At 35.4% G+C, this 21,035-nt stretch overlaps 1 protein-coding gene across 3 annotated transcripts in view; it reads right to left on the bottom strand.

Annotated features, from left to right (window-relative positions):
- The window catches only part of N (neurogenic locus Notch protein), a 358,480-nt gene that overhangs the window by 130,758 nt on the left and 206,687 nt on the right, over positions 1-21,035 (bottom strand). For all 3 annotated transcript variants that reach the window (XR_014925512.1, XM_085486314.1, XM_085486315.1), the window contains 2 exons: positions 9,343-9,699; positions 7,006-7,161 (listed from right to left, as the gene is read on the bottom strand). Coding sequence is in view for 2 of the 3 variants with exons in the window: in XM_085486314.1 (XP_085342440.1) it covers positions 7,006-7,161; positions 9,343-9,699 (513 nt within the window). In the remaining variant the exon portion in view is untranslated. The remainder of the gene's footprint in view (positions 1-7,005; positions 7,162-9,342; positions 9,700-21,035) is intronic.

Raw genomic sequence — 21,035 nt, 5'->3', positions numbered from 1 at the left:
TTTTATATATAAATTTACATAATTATGTATAAAAATGGACATATTTTAAAAGAATGAATGAGTGAGTGAACGAGTAACTGGCTGTTGCCGTAAAACGATATGATTGATTGCATTGATTACTAATTGATAGAATACTAACAATAAGCATAAAGGATCAAGAAAGAGAGAGAGAGAAAGAGAGAGAGAGCTCTCTTTTTTTACTTTTCAGAAAATAGTGACATTCAATGCAAACGATCAATTATACATATATCTCCTTACGACACATACAACGCGGGAAAAATTTTTTATATATAATTATATTAAATAATTGTGTAATTATAATTTTGCGAAAAATAACAAAAATTGGGTACACGCTAAAAATGTAGCATGTAGACACCCTATATATACATATTTGTAAACAAAATCGTGTGCGCGCAATGACATATATTTGCGCGGGATGGTTCACTTGTCACGCGGTACGTACTATACGTGCTTACACGCAGTGCGCGACTCGACCGTTATAACGTGTGATAACGTGTCGAATATTGTGATAGATAGACACACTGTGATATTTTAAAAGTAATATTTTTATATTTATTAAATATATAGTGTATAATGGGTGCAAACAAAAATAAACGTTTGCCCCTATCTGGTCGCAGATTGAGTAGAAAGGGAGCATGTTTTAAAAGGTTAGTATTATGTCATATCATAAAATTGATTCAATATCAGAATTACTGTTACATACAGCACAAATACACAAAATATTACATACCTATTTATTATGTACATAAATGTATATAACGATTAGATAGACAAAAAGGAAAAGAAATATATATATATATATATATATATAACATTATAAACAGTACAAATAAACATTAATTATATACATCTATTTGTTATACACATACATGGATATAATGAATAAATTAATAGATACAGAAAGCTGAAGAAAAAAAAGAGAAAGATAGTGAGTATGAGTTCTCTAGCCTCTTTACATTATAAATATATATCATAAAGCAATATATATATGTATATATACATACACACATACATGTATACATACATAATAATATATTGCTTGTCGACGTTTATAAAAAGGCTCACTCGTTCGCTCTCTTTCTATTTATTTCTTTTTTCTTCTATTTCTTTTTTTTTGTCTAATCGTTATATACATTTATGTGCATAATAAATAGGTATGTAATATTTTGTGTATTTGTGCTGTATGTAACAGTATTATGTATGCTGTATGTATTATATATATATATATATATATATATATATATATATATATATATATTATAATAGTGCGCATGATATTTGAGACGTTTCTGATAATTAAAAAATTTATATTGTACAAATGAATTTGTTTCAAAGCTATTACGTAACAGAAAAATTAAAAAAAAAATGTTTTCATGAAAAAATGAATGTCATAATTTTTTTTTAAATAAAAGCATCATATTCAATCTAAATCAATTTGTTACAATATTCTGCATCAAAAATTATAAAGATAAAATTGTGAAAAAGTGAAAAGTTTACGAGATATTTGAGTTTTAGAGAAAATATGTAGCTGTTGGTTTACAATTTATATCTTTATTTATATCTGTGTTTTCTTTACACCAATTGATTTAAAATTGGAATAAAATAATCAGAAAATGATTTCATGAGATATTTCATAGTTTATGTACATTATGAAAGTATAATATATCTCATAAGCTATTCGCTTTTTTTGGCCATCCTACATTACAACTTATGCAGAATATTGAGAATCGATTTATATAAAAAAATATGATTTTATTTAAAAAAATTCAAGGTAACACTAATTTTTTTTATAAAAATTTTTTTTCCTCATTTTTTATTGCTTGTAATAGATTGCACAAAACAGATCAATTTTTACAATATATATTTTTTTCTAAACTGTTGCAAACATTTCAAAAATCGTACGTATTGTTATGCTGAACATCGTATTAATATATATATATATATATTGATACATATATATTGATATATATAGTTGGTGTAAAGAAAACACATATTTACCTTTAAAAAAAATATGAAAATTGCAATAAGCAGTTAGATAATTTTTCTTTAAGACAACTATGTGTTTTCTTTACACCAATTGATTTGTCTCATTATTCTGTGCATAAAATTATTAAGGTATGATAATCGAAAAATGAATATTTCCCAAGATATTTTCTATTTTATGTCAAAATACTGCAAATTTGCAGCCTTATAACTCGAAAAATACTTAATGAAAAAATATTTTATTGTAGTGTTTTGGAAAGATCTTAAAGTCAGCTATAAAAGTATGCAAGAAAAAATATAGTGTTCCATTTAAGAAATTGAAGTTGACCGTCACGTAACCTTCAAATGGCTATTCAAGGTCAAATCAATGACACCATCTCATGTCCCCCTTGAAACCATACAACTTTTATCTGAAACATTTTTGTCTTAAACTTTTGAATTTTGAGAAATTTTAGTGCAAAGATTAAAATGGTTTACCCTGTATATAAATATATATATACATATATATATATATATATATATATATTTGTATGTATGTATGTATGTAGGTGTAATTTTATAAGAACATTCAAATAGACGTTTAAAATGCAATTTTTATTTTTATTTTTAATTTTTATTTTAATTTTTTTTTTATTAAAATGCAATTCTCAATTTTTTTTATCTGAAAGATAATGCAATCCTTTGTTTATTTTTTCATGTATAATTGATAATTATTATTATAGTTTTTATAGTAGTTAGTGCCAGAGGCGGTCTATTCGTGTGCTGGTTTAAAAAATAATTCCAGAGGCGATCTATTCGTGTGCTGGTTGTTTTAAAACTGTAATTCCAGAGGCGATCTATTCGTGTGCTGGTTGTTTTAAAACTGTAATTCCAGAGGCGATCTATTCGTGTGCTGGTTGTTTTAAAACTGTAATTCCAGAGGCGATCTATTCGTGTGCTGGTTGTTTTAAAAAATAATTCCAGAGGCGATCTATTCGTGTGCTGGTTGTTTTAAAAAATAATTTCAGAGGCGATCTATTCGTGTGCTGGTTGTTTTAAAAAATAATTCCACAGGCGATCTATTCGTTTGCTGATAACTGTACAAAATATTTTACCCCAGATGCAGTTTGCATGTGCGCAAAATTCTCAGAAGCGATATTGCAATGTTGAAACTTTATAACTTATCATGTGATAGTGACTTTCACGTAATCTTTATGACTGTGCAAGGTCAACACTAATGGTACTATTTTATAGTTCCTTTGAAACCGTATAACTTTTGTTGTTTTATTATAAAATGCATTGAAACGAAGAGATATTAGGGGTAGTAAAAATGGGACACCTTGTATAAATACACACACACATACATATGTGTATATGTATGTGTAACAACCTGTGTATATATAATTTTTATATAATTATAAATTATATAAAATGGGACACCCTGTATATGTATGTGTGTGTCGATTGACAACTTTTTTATTGCGACATCTATAGAGTTTTGTCGATAATTATATTTAAAAAATCTTCATTATCGACCCTATCGGAGTTCGCCCGTGCATTTAGGATCCCCTTAAGGATCATTGCTCTCCTGCGTGACTTTATGTGCGTAATCGAATCGATACGTCATCCTGAGAAATGCGCAAATGATAAATGTTACTCTCGCGCGCTCGAGATTTCAGATTTTAAATCGATGAGCCTCGTATAAAAGGCAACTATCATACATATTCTCCATCTCACATAAGTATCAAAAAACATTTCGAAAAATAGATGATCATAATAGTAATAAAAATAGTAATGAAAAATCACACATTAGTTTAAATTATATAAAACTGTTAAAATTAAGTTTAATTAAATTTTCACTTTTTCGGATTGTCATTAAATTTAAATTAATTTAACTGTGTGATTTAAAAAAAAAAATATATATATATATATATATATATAATTTTAATGCATTTATAATTATAAATATATAATACTTTAGAAATATATATTGTTTCAAATTATATAATTAAATATAATTGAAATAAAAATAAAAAACATAATATTTAGTTTAAAATCAATAAATAAAAATATTTAAATAGCAAAGGGACATTTAGTCTCCATATATTATAAATCATACGAATTAAAAACAATTAATAATTAAAATTAGTATTATTTATCATTATATTAAAACAATAATAATTAGAATTGTATTAATTAAAATTTTCTATATATTCTACATACCTGTAACCATTTATAAAATAGTATAAAATATCAAGAGCTTAGAGCAATTCTTGAAAACTGACCTCGTGCACAGAGATTTATTTCCATTATCACATCGCACTGTTATAAGCTTGCAACATGTGTTGATTAAAGCTTCCCGACCGGCGATAGATCGATCACGAGGAGGCTCGATGACGAGAACGTCGACGGGATGAAGCGAAGATCCGGTACAATAATAAATAACGCGGATCCGGCGCCGAATTTATCGATCGCAATCGATCGATCTGCCGTCCGTGAATCTCCCCGTGTGGATTTTCAATTTGCACGGACCATGGGGGATCGCGTACGTTAATCCCGCGATTGATATTGCACTCGCGAACCTCCTCTGCTCGCAGAGCTAGTCGTGTCTCATCTAAAGAACTACAGATTTTTCGCGCGATATCGATTTTATTTCTTTCGATTTCTTAACGATTCTTCTGACTGTAAATTATACACTGAAAAAACATGTGTTAACTTGACTAAACCTTTCAACTAAATTACTATTTTGTTAATTGAATATATATTAATATTTAAGTCAATTATACATTTTGGTAGATTTAATATATCGTATTTAAATTAAATATTTTTGTATGTTCAATTAACAAAATAATATTTAGTTGAAAGGTTTAATCAAGCTAATCATTTTTTTCAGTGCATGCACTCTTAATGTTATTGGCATATTTGTTTCCATTTATAAAGAATTCTTTTTCAAACTATTAATAAATGTATATAATTCAAATTATACTTAATCGATTACATGTTTTAAATTAAATAAATAATTTGAAAAATAAATATATAATATTCGAATGTCAATCATAAATATCAAGTTAAATTTTAACTCCACTCAATATTATACTTAAAAAAAAATTGGTTCTCACTCTCAACACGATTTAAAGTCATTGCTTTCCTTTTATCGCGAGAGATTCGCGAGTTTTATACAAGTATGATTAATTCGTCATTAAATAAATACACATCTAAGCGCACCAGAACACACTTTTTGTGGGTTCGCTCGATCGATGATGGACAAAAATCGAAACTTGTGGCTCGTAGAGAAGCAACGTAAGATCCGGTTTTTTAGTTACAAAGCTATTAACGATGCTAACGAAGGATACATCTATAGACTGATCATTCTCTCTCCTTCTTTTCGCGCCGAGAGTCGCTTGCGTGTCCTCGATTGGCTCACAATTGCCATACTGCCCACGCTGATGCAGCGATGTTAACACGCACAGATCGTGCGAAGTGGACAGGCAATCGCACAAACATACGTGATCAGAAGGAAATATTACGGAGAGTGCGATGACCTCCCTTCGATCGACGCGGAGACTTCGTCGGCGATTCATTCCTTTCCAATGAGAAATTAATTTCGCACGCGAAAGAGAAGTTAAAGAAGTTATTTATCCGAAAATCATTCTTAATTTATGAATTCATAAATTTAGAGAAATTTATCGTTCTCTAATAAATCATTAAATTTTGTTCCTAATGTATATACAGTTTTTAACCATCAAAATGTATGGATATTAATTGCGTGTTTTTTAACACATTACCATTTTTTTATAGCAGCTGCTGGGTATCAAATATTTAAAACGATTTCCGAACACAAAAAAATTCTGACATATTTTAATACTTAAATTAATTTGACTTACCTAGATACTCGTTGACACAGAAGAGAGTTTAGGGGATCTTAATAAACATCTTTTAGAAGTCTGTTGTTTTTTCCTGTTTTATCGACAAAATGTGAGATTAGATAATCGTTAGATTTCATGTGTGCACGAAAATGTAGAATGAGTCGTTCTCGTTTATTAGGCTTCCAAATTGATATCTAAACATTCACTTATATTCCTCTAATTTCAGGTAAAAAAACAATCCGTATAGCCAAGAAATAGATTTATACTTTATTCAACCACACATTTTGTCAATAAAACAGAAAAAAAAACAACTTCTAAAAGATGTTTATTAAGATCCGCTTAAACTCTTAGAAGTTTAGAATCTCCTTAAACATCTGAAAATCACTGACTGTCCTTTATTCTCGTTCATAAATAAAAAAAATAAAGAAATCTTTCTAATAAATTTTCTTAAATCAGCGTTTGAATAAAATAATTCGTAATTCGACTTTGCTTTATTTTAGCGAGAATTTTGTTTAATATCGCGCTTTTCTTGAGCTGTATATATGATGCGATTTACCGCTTCAATGATTTGAATTTTTCCATCATTCGACAGCGTGCTGCGATAGCAATTTATTATTTTCCAAGCGACTTCAATGCGAGAAACTGGTCTCGCCGGACGAGATAACATCTACCTGATAGCTATCCTCGCGATTTCTTGTTGTCCGATCGTTGGCCAGCATTTCTTGAATCGAGCCTCGATTCATTAATAACTATACCGACCATCGGGACGCCCATTACTCTCGATTTAAACGAAGATTACTTTCAAAACGCGGATTAATAACAGATGACCGAAACTGAAGATCGCAGCTCGATCTACTAAAGGCAACTGCAGCCTTAATCGATCAATATAATCCAGCGACGACCGATTAAAGGATACATTTTTACCGAATTTATCTTCGCATAATTGGCAATTATGCAAACTTATAATGAAACGTTTTGTTGCATGAAAACGTTATTCGCCAATTCGCAATTCGATTAATATTTAACGAGAGAGAGAGAAAGGTGAAATGCACAAAATTGACACACAAATGTGAGAAAAGAAGCAATTGCGGAAGCAATATCGTGCAAACTATCATCAAGTGCAAAATGTAAGCGAGCAAAGGGATCAAATTCCTACCTTGTTCGCACTCATCAATATCCTCGGAGCAATCCAATCCCTTGTAGCCGGTGGCGCAGGAACAGGTGAAGGATCCATTGATAGGGCTGGTGTCGCAGATCGCGCCCTCGTGACACGGATTCGACGTGCAAGCGTCATCGAGATGGCAGAGCAGCCCTGCAAAAGAAAAACGAATTCCCTTTCTCATACACTTTTCTTCTTCAATTATATCAGACACAAAAAATATATCTTTTTACGATACAATTTTTATCGCAAAAGCATTTCTCAATATCTATATAATTAAATTATTTATAAAATAAAATTTATATTTAATAAAAAATTATATGTATATAATTAAAAATTTATATAATAAATATATAATAAAAATGTTTTGTAAAACGTAATAAATGGGAAAAAATGTACGCCATACATATGCTAATAATTATGGATGGCCCACAGTGTATATATTTCCGATTCCTTTGAATTTATAAATTATGCGGCTGTACAAATTATTAGAAAAGATAATTAAGGAAATTGGCCCCGGCATCGTAAACTTAGGGCGGTGATACGAAATTGAGGAAACTGACCGTGGGATATAATTTTCCTTGGGAAGCGGCTCGCGTGTGTCGAACTTTTCTTTATGAGATTCGCTAACGGTACCAAAGTCCCCAGGACATTCATATATAAACCAGAGTAAGTGCATGCAGATGCAAGAGCACGCCCGCGACTAACTGTAAGTATATCTCTATACTACTATATGGACTGAAAAGCACGCCTGGAGGCAACAAGATCTCTGTACATTGCGTGTCCGTTAACTTTTCTGCGAGAATTCTATCTTTTTTTATAGTAAATAGGAAACTAAACTGCACAAAATCTCTGGTATCGCTTATATCGCATATTTAATTCCCGATAAAACTGCGAATTATTTATTTCATTTTGCAAAATTCATGAATAATTTATCCCCAAATATTTCGTCGAGATACAAAAAAATTTCTTGATCTTCCAGGTATTTTTATTTAAAATTCCAGATAAAATAAGAAAATTTGTAGATGCGATAACTAATCTGTCAGTCGAGTCTTGCAATATAAAATTATCAAAGGCACAATTTTTGAAACAAAATTCCCTAAAATATCAAAAAAATTCTCAGATTTTTCAAAATAAATAAAATTCCTGACAATTCCCAATTTTTCTGATTTTTCTAGAGTTGATACTCTATATTGACGAACTGCGATATACCTGCGGTTCGACAAGAATTGTCATCCTGGAAACGTCCAGCTTCCAGGAATGGACGACGAGATGTCTGGCGACGCGCGAAGAGTGGAATATACCTGTATTTGGCGATCGCCGGCGCGCGGGAATCGATCTGAAAACCCCGGTCTCTTCTATACACTCCCAGACTATTCGCTCCGCCGCGCGCGCGAAGTAAGGACAGAAACTCGTTTCCAGTCGCCAAGGTCGGCTTACGAAGCGGCGGAGAAGAAGAAGCCGGCCGGGTTAGGTCGGCCGGGGGCCCCCGGGAGTCTTCGGAATCTCGAGATTCCGAAGGACCCGTTCTACGCAGCAGAAAGAGAGAAGAGCACATCGGTGCAGATGCACCTGCCGATCGTTGCAGTTACAAGTCTTGTTTCCCGACCATACTCGGTACCGAGTTAATCACCTTCGTCCGCGACCTCGCCAAACTAAGCCTTCCTTCCACCTTCCTATATCTTTTATTCCCGGAATTTCTCTGGCTTCCGTCATATTTTCCAGGACCCATTAGATCCGACAATCGACGAAACTCATTAAAATTGGATGTGACTAGCGAAATTGCTTCCCATTTTTCCACTGATGAGTTACACCATCAAAAGTATTTCAGATACAAAATCAGGAAATTTACGTTAAATTGGAATTTTTATAATAAATATTGCAAAATTTTATATATCTTTTTATGTATCCCAAATATGGAGAAGATCTGGATCTGATTCCGGGAACTTCTCCGACTTCCGTCATATTTTCTAGGTCCCATTAGACCCGACAATCGATGAAACTCATTAGAATTGAATGTGACTAGCGAAATTGCTTCCCATTTTCCCACTGATGAGTTACCCCATCAAAAGTATTTCAGATACAAAATCAGGAAATTTACGTTAAATTGGACTTTTTATAATAAATATTGCAAAATTTTATATATCTTTTTATGTATCCCAAATGTGGAGAAGATCTGGATCCGGGGTTAAACTTCGAGTACACTCGGATACGCACATCAGAAAAGACATGCTAAGTTTAGGCATCAGAAAGGATCATCTCGAGAGTGGCTGATCCGGGAGAATTCCGTTTAATAATGGATAGCACACAAATATAACATTAATTAATACTTACCGGTCTTCCCGTAAGTGCACTGGCAGTAGAAGCTGCCGACGCGATCGATGCAGGTAGCGCCGTTGAAGCAGGCCGCACCTGCACAATCGTCGATGTTGACGCTGCAGTCCGGCCCGGTCCAGCCGTTCACACATATGCACGAATAACTGCCGTGCGAATTCGTACACGTGGCCCCGTTGTGGCATAAGGACGGCCTTACGGAGCACTCGTCCACGTCCAGCTCGCATTGCGTGCCCGTGAAGGCCGCGGGACAGAGGCAAGAGTACTCGTTCACCCTGTCCACGCACGTGGCGCCATTTTGACAGAGATTACCCGGGCAGTCGTCAATATTTTCCTCGCAGTGTACACCTTGGAAACCTGAAACACCAAGAGTTCATAGTCCATTTTAGCCTCCATTTGTACTCAAAATTATCTAAATCTTAAAATAAGCTGTAATAAGCTATTTAGAAATTTAAAAAGCTGACATTTTAAAATCATGTATGAAAAGGGCTGACATTAGGCACAACTTGTTTTTTTACTTTTTTAATTATTTAATTAGATATAATAGATTTTTATTATTTATTGTAGATTATTATTGTTATAAAATTATTATAGATTTAATTATGTAAATATAAATTAAAATCGATCCTTGACAGATAATATCACGTGAGTCACGTGGGTATGTCAAACGACGAATAGGTGTATGAAATAATTATATTAGAATTAATTATAAAGGAAATCGAGATCTCTCGTCGAATGATAACACGATGAGGCGACGCATTATGATTTAAATAATTAATCTATCCTCAACGAGACCGAGATCACATGGGTACCTATAATCGCGCTCTCAATCGCCATAATTCGCTTCTATTGCTCGGTCACATCCGCGATGCTCGGAATGCATTTGCATAACTGCGATTCGCGGAGATAATCGCGGCGCTATTAATAATCGTAACCGCGCGCGGCAATAATTTCTAATTTCTAAGCGTTTAACGAGAGGATCGAGTGGAAAGAAAGACACGATTTTTTTTAAATAAAGGGAGTTTATGGGCGCGAAAAATCAAGACGTCGCGTCGCTTCTATTTGAATTTGTGTGCCTCGATCATCTCGATAAAGACGGCTCGGACAAAAAGAGATCAGCTGACACGCCGAAAGAGGATGTATCAAGCGACGAGCTGACTTTCGATAACCGTGAAAGATCGACGGGCAGATTTCTTCCGATCGAGTCGCAAGAAATGTAAGCAAATAGAGGCAGAATAGAGGAGTCTGAGAGAAAAAAGGAGAAATCGTGTCGTCGCTTTGTATAGGTAAATTTTTACTCTGCACTCTTTTTAAATTGCAATTCTTCATTATCTCGTATTTTGCTCGTCAAATGTACGCGAAAGAAATGCGCGCGATGCAAAATTTCCATTGACAGTCATCTAGAATTGACATGCATGATGCGATTTTTATTCGTGATATATTATGTTGAATAAAAATCGTTGAATAAAAATTTAAAAAAATTTATATAGGATTTAGAAGAACTGGCTAGCTGTAGCTATGGAAAAAAAATTCTCGAGAAAGAGAGAAAGATCGATGGAGATCAATGAAGGATCGGTAAAATCGACCTTGCATGACGCTCGATTATCCGCACATTATAAACCTTTATTCATTCGCCGTACTTTGCTTTCTGCTCTCATTCTGCCAGGCAAAACAAACATTTGGACGTGAAGCGACTAATGGATTCGCGATGGTCCGTCGTGACTTCAATCTTGCATTACGTGTATATCATTACGCAAATTTTTTGGCAGAATATATATTTTCATGAAAAAAAAATTTTAATATATTCGCGTACACATATATTATTTCAAAACACCGTTGATAGAGATAATTTTAAAAAATAAGATTTTAATATCCCTTATAATGCGAGATTTAATTAAATTTAAGAGGATGCTGCCGTTGTTCTATTTACCGACTTTAAATTAAGTTAAGTTAGGTTCACTTTTTATTTTAATCCAATTACGAATCTTTTAATACAGGCTTTTAATCTCATTTTTATTACTTCTGTATTATTCTTTCATGTCATCTCTATTGGGAGCGCCATATTTTGTGCGCAAATAAACTACAGAACTTTTGTATTAAATAAGTATTGTTATGAGCTGATGCAAGAGACCGATAAAAAACTGTAATAACTTTTATTTTTTTATACGAAATTACAACGTTCATTATTATCAGTACTTGAATTGTGGAGAAGGATTTTTCAATCTGTACAGCCAATAAAAAGAAAAGCACTTGAACTCAAAGTCAGTAAAACAGTCATGGTCAGCATCCCCTTAAGATTAAATTTTATATATATATATATATATATATATATATATATATTCTTGAATAATTATTAAAAGTTATTAGAGATAAAATTTTGTCTAAACAATTATTATTAATACGTAAAACAAGAATAAACACATGAGCAAATCTTGATATATCTCATGCATCTTAGACGATATAAAAGAAATACAATTCTCTTTCTTTCTCGACACCCGCCCTTATCTACCGGTTATCAGCTATTGCCCTGTGATACATACGTGATCATGCAGCACAGTTAGGATCTAATGGCGCGCATAATTTATACCTCATAGAACATCCGACTATATAGTCGCTTCCCGCGGCTGTATAACACTGCGACATGAGTTAGAGCCGTAATAGTAGTAAAAACGCAGAAATCCCTGTAGGCCCCGTGACGTTATTATACTAGAATCCCGCGAAAGATGCCTGTGGCATTAATATCACAGCGACGCGAAAGTAAATCGATCCGCCAGGAAGCGATTCACACACACAGCTAATTTTTCAAAATTATTTTTCCTTTTTTTTAAATTGTATTATCCCCTTGTAGACTTTATATTTTTTTTCATTACGATAATTGATAAGTATTCTCGATTACTATTTCATGATAATATTGATTAATGGATTAATTGTTCCTTGTCAATATAGACAGATACAAATTAGAACTATTAATTCTCACGATGATCAAACCTGAGTTATTTAACTCTCATTTCTTATTCAGAATTTTGAAAGAATTTTACACAATTTCTCACAGATAAATATCGTATAATAGAGGAATTTCCAGGCGATATCGATTTCTCGCAAAGTGTGCACATATGGAAGGTTTCAGGTTGGAATTTTTGTTGAGATTCAGACGAGAAACCTTTTACGAAGGGCTTCTTCCCTTCTCGAGTTACCGTATCAGGAAAGACACATCGCTTACATCCTCTCAAGCAAAGTGAAATTTCCGTGATTTTAAAATAATATTATTTTCCAAAGCAGTAAAAGTCTCGATCATGAGTAACAGCGCGAATTTTTGCAAAAAAAAATAATAAAAATATATAATGTCAGATAATAGTATATTGTGTATCAAGTGCGGAAAGTTAACAATTGGTCACGAGTGCGGCTTTAGCCGTGGGCAATGACTTTGAACGCGGCTTATTCACTCACCGCGTCGCCGCTAGATGGCGGCGTCGGAAATCGGCTGCTTTCCGCACAGAAAACACGCACACAAAGTGCCACTTTGCCTGCACGTGTAATACAAAAAAATATATCTGACGTATAAAAATCATTCTAACACATATAGAAAAAAAAAATATTTTTGCACCGCAGAATTGTGGGATACTCGAAAGTATTTTCTCGCGTGCGTAACATACGTTGGCAATTCTTTCCTCTCGCGATAACGCAATTACAATATTTCGTTCGCTCGGGGTCTTTTTCCTCGGGGGAGAAAGAAGAGAAGCCTCGTTGCAAGAACAAAATTGCAGTGGCTCGGCGGTTCGCGATGGCACATTCCTTTTCTCGTGACTGCATTTCCCCCTGAGGAGGTACTCACTCCTTCTTCTTCTTCTTCTTCTTCTTCTTCTCCCTCAGCCCTCTATATTTCTTCCCTCCCTTTTTCGCTCCGCGCGCATCATCTCCTCCTCCTCCTCCTCCTCTCTCTCTCTCTCTGCCATACGAATATTGGCTGCCGAGTTTTTGAGTGAGAGGGCATAATTAAACGGCGGACATCAAAAGAGCGGCATTCAACGGAATCTCATATTCCGATATAAAGTCGATCGATCCGCCGATCGGTCGCGCTCTCGTGACAGAAAAGGGAGCGCGCGAGCGGGAACGCGAGGACGATGCACCGAAAAACGTCGGGTTGCTCGAGGGGGACCAAAAAGGGAGGTCGCATTTGAGGACCTTCGAGACCAAATGATTAGGTTAGGTAGTCAGCCGAGCGGTAGCGGAGAAGGGGGCAAAGTGGGGCCGTCCGGGCCCCCACGACGAATCGATTCCCGTTAATATCGATACCAGCGGCGCGAACAAAAGCGACGGCGCCTCCTTTACCTGAGGAATCGACCACGCGAGTATTTACACGTCCATTTGTTTCGCACTCGCGCGTTCTTTTTACTTTGTATTCTCTCTCGCGCTCGTCTTCGATCCCCACTCTATTTTTTTTCTCTACATGTTACTGTTGTTCGTCGGACAGCCGCGGAACATCGACAAGGAATCAACCGGCGCCCCATCTACAGTCTCTCTGCAGTTTTTCGCCGATCGATCGATCGAGCAAACATGTTTTTTTTGAGCTGCGCAAACAGGAGAGAGAAGAGGGCAGCGATTAAAATTTATACCTCATCAATATATGGTGTTTCCCATTCATTCTTTATGCTACATTTTGTTGTATAATGAATTCGTATTCACGTAAATGTGTTTTCTATATAAAAATACACTTTAATATTCTAAATTTTTGACAAATATTAATTATGAAAATATAAGGAAGAAATAATTGTCGTTATTATACGCATATATGTGTACGAAAAAAATAATAAAATAAAATTATAAAAATGAGACAAATTCAAATACCATGTTTTTATCTCTTTTTAAGCAAGGTATAAACATATTAGTACAATTCTCGGCGCTTTTCGCACACACGCAATATATTTCGCAAAGGTATACGAGTATCCAAGAAGGGTGCCCGAGCTAATGACGCGAGAGCTGATTTCCATAAGGTGTACGACCCTCCTCTTCCTGGAAATCCAACCCCCCGAAGGCAAGACTTATCGTGCACCACGGACAACATAATGCAAAGGTCCAGCGATGTCCGCAGTTAAAGAGGGAGGTTAGGTTCGCGCGGAGAAAAAAAAAGAACAGCGCGAGAATCATCTACCGTTCGCGACCAGAGAGAGAAGCGCGTAGGTGCGTGAGACAAGGACGGAGAAGCTCCCGCCGCTGCTTATAAATCAACCTGGATGAACCCCCATAATTGCAATTGTCCATTGGACCTCACCCTAGATCGGAGCGATCGTTGCAACCGCGCGCGCGCGCACGTGTGTGTGTGTGTGTGTCGAGCCGGAACTTATCCGACGAGGATACGTGTATCCGTTACTTCGATAGCAGGGCTGTATGGAGATTCCCCCGAAAAGCGGCGGCTCTATAGGATAGGACCAGTTTGTAACTATAATGGATCCTGATGTTGATAATAGGACGGGGCAAAATTATTTGGTTTGATAATTTTCTTGGTCACCCCTTAATCCCATGTTTACTTAAAAAAATGTTTTATTTCATTTTTTTATATACTCTAAATTTCTTGGAGTGGGATCTCGGCCAAAAGAAGAGATCCCACTCCAAGAAATTTAGTGAGATTCCACTCTTTTGAAGTGAGCTTCTACTCTTTTGGCCGAGATCCCACTCCAAGAAATTTAGAGAGATATTCACAATTAATTGTTGATCGCCAGTGATAAATTTTAACAAATAATAAGATGCAATTTAATTCGACCGAAAACTGGCTATTCATTTATTGAAAATAAGTACACACTACGTTTCGACCCACATTATGGCCCTTTTCAATGTTGTTCTTATTCAGCAATTACATGTAGCTAACAGATTGTCGATATGACAGGACAACTTTCTTTTTATAATTTTACTTTGGATATCCAGACGACGTTAAATCACGAAATTAATTTTGTATAATTTAGAAGAAAAGGATTTTGATTCCGTAACCCTCCTCTAGGATCTACCAGTGATAACTATTTATTGTACTATCTTCGATAAAAATCCATAAAAATAAAACTTTCAAATTTAGAAAATCTACTGGGATTTTATTGGTTCCTTTAAAACGTGAAAGGTAACTTCCAGAAAAAATCTAGGAATTATATTTTTATCTTCGGACAGTCTCGACTATCGTAAAACTAGGTAGAACCGGAATTTCGAGAATCCGGCAATTAGCCTCGCCGAGACGATCGAAATGATTTCGTTCACCTTAAGATATTCCCCGCGTGTGGCAAAGAAAGAAAAACGAGACCCAAATCTCGGAGCATTCTCCAAAGGAGAGAAACGCAAGAAGAGGTCTAGAGAGACTCGCGTTTTCAGGAGAGTCCCTAGAGTTACGGACCTGTCTGGAATATTTTTGCGCTGGTATGTCGTCTCTTTTTTTCCCTTCCTCCTCTCGCGAGAAGAGAAAAAAACGCGGGAGTTTCACATTTCCGTCGGAAATCGAGTCGCTCTCTCACGTCGCGCAAAAATGACACGGTCACGATCCGGACATATCTACTGAAGGCTTCCCCCCAAGGATATCCCTTTATTTCTGTTTAGCACTCTCTTCCGACACGTCACGACGCGTTTTACGTATCCCCTAGATCGTGTTTTCAGTTATTACAAGAGTGTAATACCGTTCTATTTAAAAAACAAACGTTTTATAGCTACAAATGACAGGAAAACCAGAAACGTCAATGTTAACGTTATTGGCTTCATTCAGCAAAGAAAGCAGCTTTGCAAAATTATTGTAAAATTCATGAATCTGATTGGTGTACGAGCTGAATCTAAAGAGAATCCACCAATCAGACTCACGAATTTGACAACAGTGGCAAAGCTACTTCTTCTGATGGACGCAGAACCATTTTCCACCCTGCGTCGGGGTACAAAAGTGGCAAAAGGGACATCCGTGTCGAATGTCCTTTCCTCTGTAAAACGCCCTATATGTTTCCATCTCGCTCCCCCTGATCCCTCTTTGTGCCTGTCTCTTTCTTCCTCCATCGCGTTCCCTTCTCTTCTTACGCCAAGCCCCTCTTCTCTCTCTCGGGCTCTCCCTTCTTCAACGCCACGGCACTACCTTCCTCTCTTCAATTGGGATCTTCCGTCTCGCTCTGACCTCCCTCTGGCCCACAAGGCGCAGTGCTTCTCAGCCGAGCCCGAGGTGTGGCAACATCGCGGCGAGAGAGCGGGTGTGCTTGTGCTTCCCGCTCGCCTAGAGATCCACGTGGTGGAGAGACTGTGGGAAAATTCTCATGCCGGTCGACGACGGTGCTCAACCGGCGGCGACCGGACCGCGGGAACCAGTTCTCCGACTTCCTGCTTTCACGCTCCAGGAGAGTTTCACCGACTTTGCGCGAAAAACGTATCATTAGGGCGTCGCGAGAAGATCCGTCCACCACGAACGTCTCGGCTGATGAGCCCCGGCTCTTCGAACGGCGACAGGGAGGAAAAAGTCGAGAATCTGGACCGAAGGTGATCAGGATAGTGTTAATCTTGGATTGCAACTCTGGAGATATGGGAATGTGTGTACGTGCTTCGTTAGGTTCCTAAGCACTGACCAGTTTGACAGATGAACGCGTAGCCTCGACTATTGAGACGCACTGACAGCTCTGACTGGAGCTCATGAAGTGAAGAGGAAGGTTAACTGCGGGGGATGCCTGTGGAAATATTATTCGTCCGCTACCGAACAACGAGCGACAAAATACTGTAATTATTTTAAGGCGACTTTGAAAATCTCGGAAGAACTCAAACTGGAAAGTTCCAATATACATCATATGTTTATGACATTGTTTTTGCAACTCGCTAGTTAATTTTGCAAATTAACGATAATAGTTATTGTAAAATTAACATCATTATATTTAACATATGCCTAGAAAAAAATAATCCTTTTTATATAATAATTTTTCAATGTGACGAAATATCTATCTTTCTCGCGGATATGATGTTTTAGAATTAAATTAGCCTCGCGGCAAAATATTTATCGAGATATATAGCTTATGATTAAAAAAAGGTTGCCGGTGCTTGAAGGATCCAGTATACAAGTATGGATTATTATCTTTATTATTTAAATTCTGAGTATCTAGTCATCTTCTTCTCCGCGAAGCGAGACGAGTTTCGGTTGCAGATATACGCATCGAATGCGTTTGCACAATCGTAAATCCCTGCCGATTGACGGCTGCGGAGTGCCACAAAACGATCGACGATTTCCGCAGCAATATATATATATATATATATATATATACATATACAATATATATTGAAGAAGTTTAAATCGCGTTCGCTGAAGCCATACGGTTTCTCCACTCGATCGTATCTGGGCCCCATCTCGCGCGCACGTGAACACCGCATAATATGGCGACCGAATGGAAAGGAGGGCCGGATGGACGTCGGTATATGGGATTGGGAGTGGTCGAGGGTACTTTGGTGAAGCTGAGAGAGAGAGAGAGAGAGAGAGAAGAAGAAAGAGAGAGATCGATTTATTCAAGAGGGAACAAGAAAAAAAGAGATCGGTTCGAGCGAGGAGCAAAAGGGAAATTCAAATCGGAATACATGAATTAGACCTGCTTGTCCGATGCATACAAATATTTCATTTTATATACTAAAATATCTATTTATTTTTTTATATATATATTATATATTTTTATTTATATATATATTTATTAAATATTTTTTATTAATATGTATTTATATCTATTGTATGTAGAAATACCATATAATTATACAATTTGATATAATAAAAATATATATTCAATGATAAAAAAAAAAAAAAAAAAAATATATATATATATATATATATATATATATTCTTATAAATATATTTCATCAAATATTATCGATAATTTGAGATAAGAAGAAAAAAGAGGAGTTTTATCTTAGAATGCGTTATCAAGTCGATTGTGCTGCTTAAAAAAACAGAAGCTATCCAAGACACAAAGGTAGCGTTATCTGCTTAAGTCTTACTTTATGACAGCGAACAATAATGCACCCCCTTATCGTATTTCGCTTCGAGAGATCTTTGCTCGTCTCCACACCATTATTCTTCCGTCTTTCTTTCGAAGTTTAATTTTTTTTATCTTAGCTCCCGCTAGCGAAGAGACCCGCCTTCTTCAACTCGCGAGAGAATATGCGTCCTCTCTTCTCTCTCGGCGTTTTTCTGGTTAAGAGACGCACGTATATATGAAGGGTAAAACCAACGATAAGCGTAATTTGAATGGGTAATGGCTTCACCCAAGAGGTGGGTCCCCCGGTTAATGATCGAGCGAGATCCAACCGACAAGATGCCCCCCATCTCTTCCCGAGGCCATTTCGCCACGAGCTGATCGCGATTGGAAGATGTTTTCGGCCACGAAGTGCTGGATAATACGGAACGTGCTTTTCTTTGGGAAGCAAACTCATTCTTTCTCTCATAGCAATTGCTGAGTGAGCTAGTCTTCAGAATAGCAAATGCTATTCGAGTCGTGATGCATAGAAAATTCACGATAAAAATATTTAAGGTACTCATTTTAGCTATTTTTTAACATTTTTTTAAACATTTTTAAGAAAAAAATAACATATATACAATAAAAAAATATATATTATAAATACATATTTTATAGGTATATAAGTTTTATATACCTATAATAATTATACAATAATTATAATATAACATTCACAAAATATGATATATAAAATAAAATATACATTTTCTAACTCTGTTTATTAAGTTGCTCAAGTCGATGAGATATTTAATAATAATTAAAAAAAATAATTTTAATCCAACAAAAAATAAGAAATGAAATCTTTTGACATATAAGTCATAATATAAATAAAAATCATCTCTATGAATTCACAATAAAGACAAGATTTCAAAACGAGATGTCCGACTCTTCGCTGGGAAAAATTTTACATATATCGTATATAATAAAATATAAATGAAATGGAGCCTTTCTGAAAATCCATGAATAATGCATGCTGAAAATTCTCGAGGCGAGCAATGTAAGACTAATTCGAGGAGATACCTGAGAACGAGATCGTTATTCGGGGTCGTATCACTGAGTCACTTTTCCAGATACCGAGCATTGTGAGAGACTCGGTAAATATGTGGGTATATACGACATAATATCATAACAAGGAGAGAGACGGACTGGTGAATGGGAGAGAAGGACGTGAAATTCTCCAGGCGCGCGAGCTCCATCTAAAGCGGGGCGTCTTTTCTGTAAACAAACTCGTGGAACGTTTTACGAGCTAGAGGCTCTCGAGACGAACTTGTAACCCCCATCTCTCTCTCTCTCTCTCTCTCTCTCTCCTCTCACGAGTCTCAAGATTAAATAAACACATTTGCGCGATTGTGTTGCGCGATCATGTAGGTCTCGAAAAGAGAAATATATTGCATATGCACATATGTCATGATAGAGTTTCGAGCGAAATTATTCTGCCATTTCGCTCGCATTGTCAGGAAAATATGGTAACAATAAACATGTACAGGAAATATTAATATTTTTAACCCTTAGTCCCAACTCATGGATCGTTTGCGACCCAGTAAACAAGTGATTTTTCCTTAGGTACCTCCATTTCTTAATAACAAACTATATAAAAAAATAATTTTTATCGAAATATTATGATTGGGACTTCAAGTTGAAAGTTGCAAGAAGCTCCATGAATTTCTTCAAATTTTTTAAAGCGTTTTTACTGATCCAAATAACGCAAAGACGCAAACGACCCATGAGTCGGGATTAAAGGTGCCGAAAAGAACCGTCGGGACTAAGGGTTAATAATTAAGGCTGACCTTAAAATACTGATAATAATAAACGGGGAGCGCCGTAATTTCGTATAAAAAACAATAAAAGTTAAAAAAGTACAGTTTTTTTATCGGCCTCTTGCATCACCTCATAACAATACTTATTTAATACAAAAGTTCTGCAGTTTATTTGTGCACAAAACATGGCGCTCCCAATAGAAATGACATGAAAGAATAATGCAGACGTAATAAAAATGAGATTAAAAGCCTGTATCAAAAGATTTGTACTTGGATTAAAATAAAAAGTGAATCTAACCTAATTTAAAGTCGATAAAACAGAACAACGGCAGCATCCCCTTAATAAAGAGACATTTTTCCTATGCAATTTAAGCGATTTATATTTTTTTAAATATACAAAAATGAAGGGAACAAAAATTAACATAGAAAGAAATTATTCTGAAAAGTATCACCACTTAAATTAAATAATTTAACAATATATTTTTTGTGCATGCATTATTAATAAAAAAGACTATCAGATGTGCATGTAATTAATTCACGCAATTTATATTTTTCGATTATATTGTCTAAATCCAAGTTTTTCTATGTATACAGAAAAAAAAGAATATTTGATAATTTCTAAATGAAGAGAAATTCGAGGGTAAAGGATTTTGTGTGTTTCAGGAGACTATAATCCTATGTAATCCTTTGGAGACTATAATCCTACATAATCCTTTGAAGAATGTATGCACAGATCCTAGCAGATAAATTCTTTTTTTTTTTTTCAAGAGAAAAAGAAAAACGGAATAATAAAGAAGAAAATTTCTTTTTCATTATTCCGTACAAAAAAAATTAAATGGAGCGAAAAATTGCACGTGCGATTGCGCAATTAGATTGATGCAAGAAAATTTTCACGCGTAATTGTCAGTTGTGCAATGCAAAGCAACCGGTGGTGCCGATGATCAAC

The sequence above is a fragment of the Nylanderia fulva genome, unplaced genomic scaffold (assembly GCF_048542155.1).
Source record: "Nylanderia fulva isolate GAGA-0341 unplaced genomic scaffold, ASM4854215v1 Scaffold42, whole genome shotgun sequence".
Lineage (NCBI taxonomy): Eukaryota > Metazoa > Arthropoda > Insecta > Hymenoptera > Formicidae > Nylanderia > Nylanderia fulva.
This window is presented reverse-complemented; position numbering and strand designations above follow the sequence as displayed.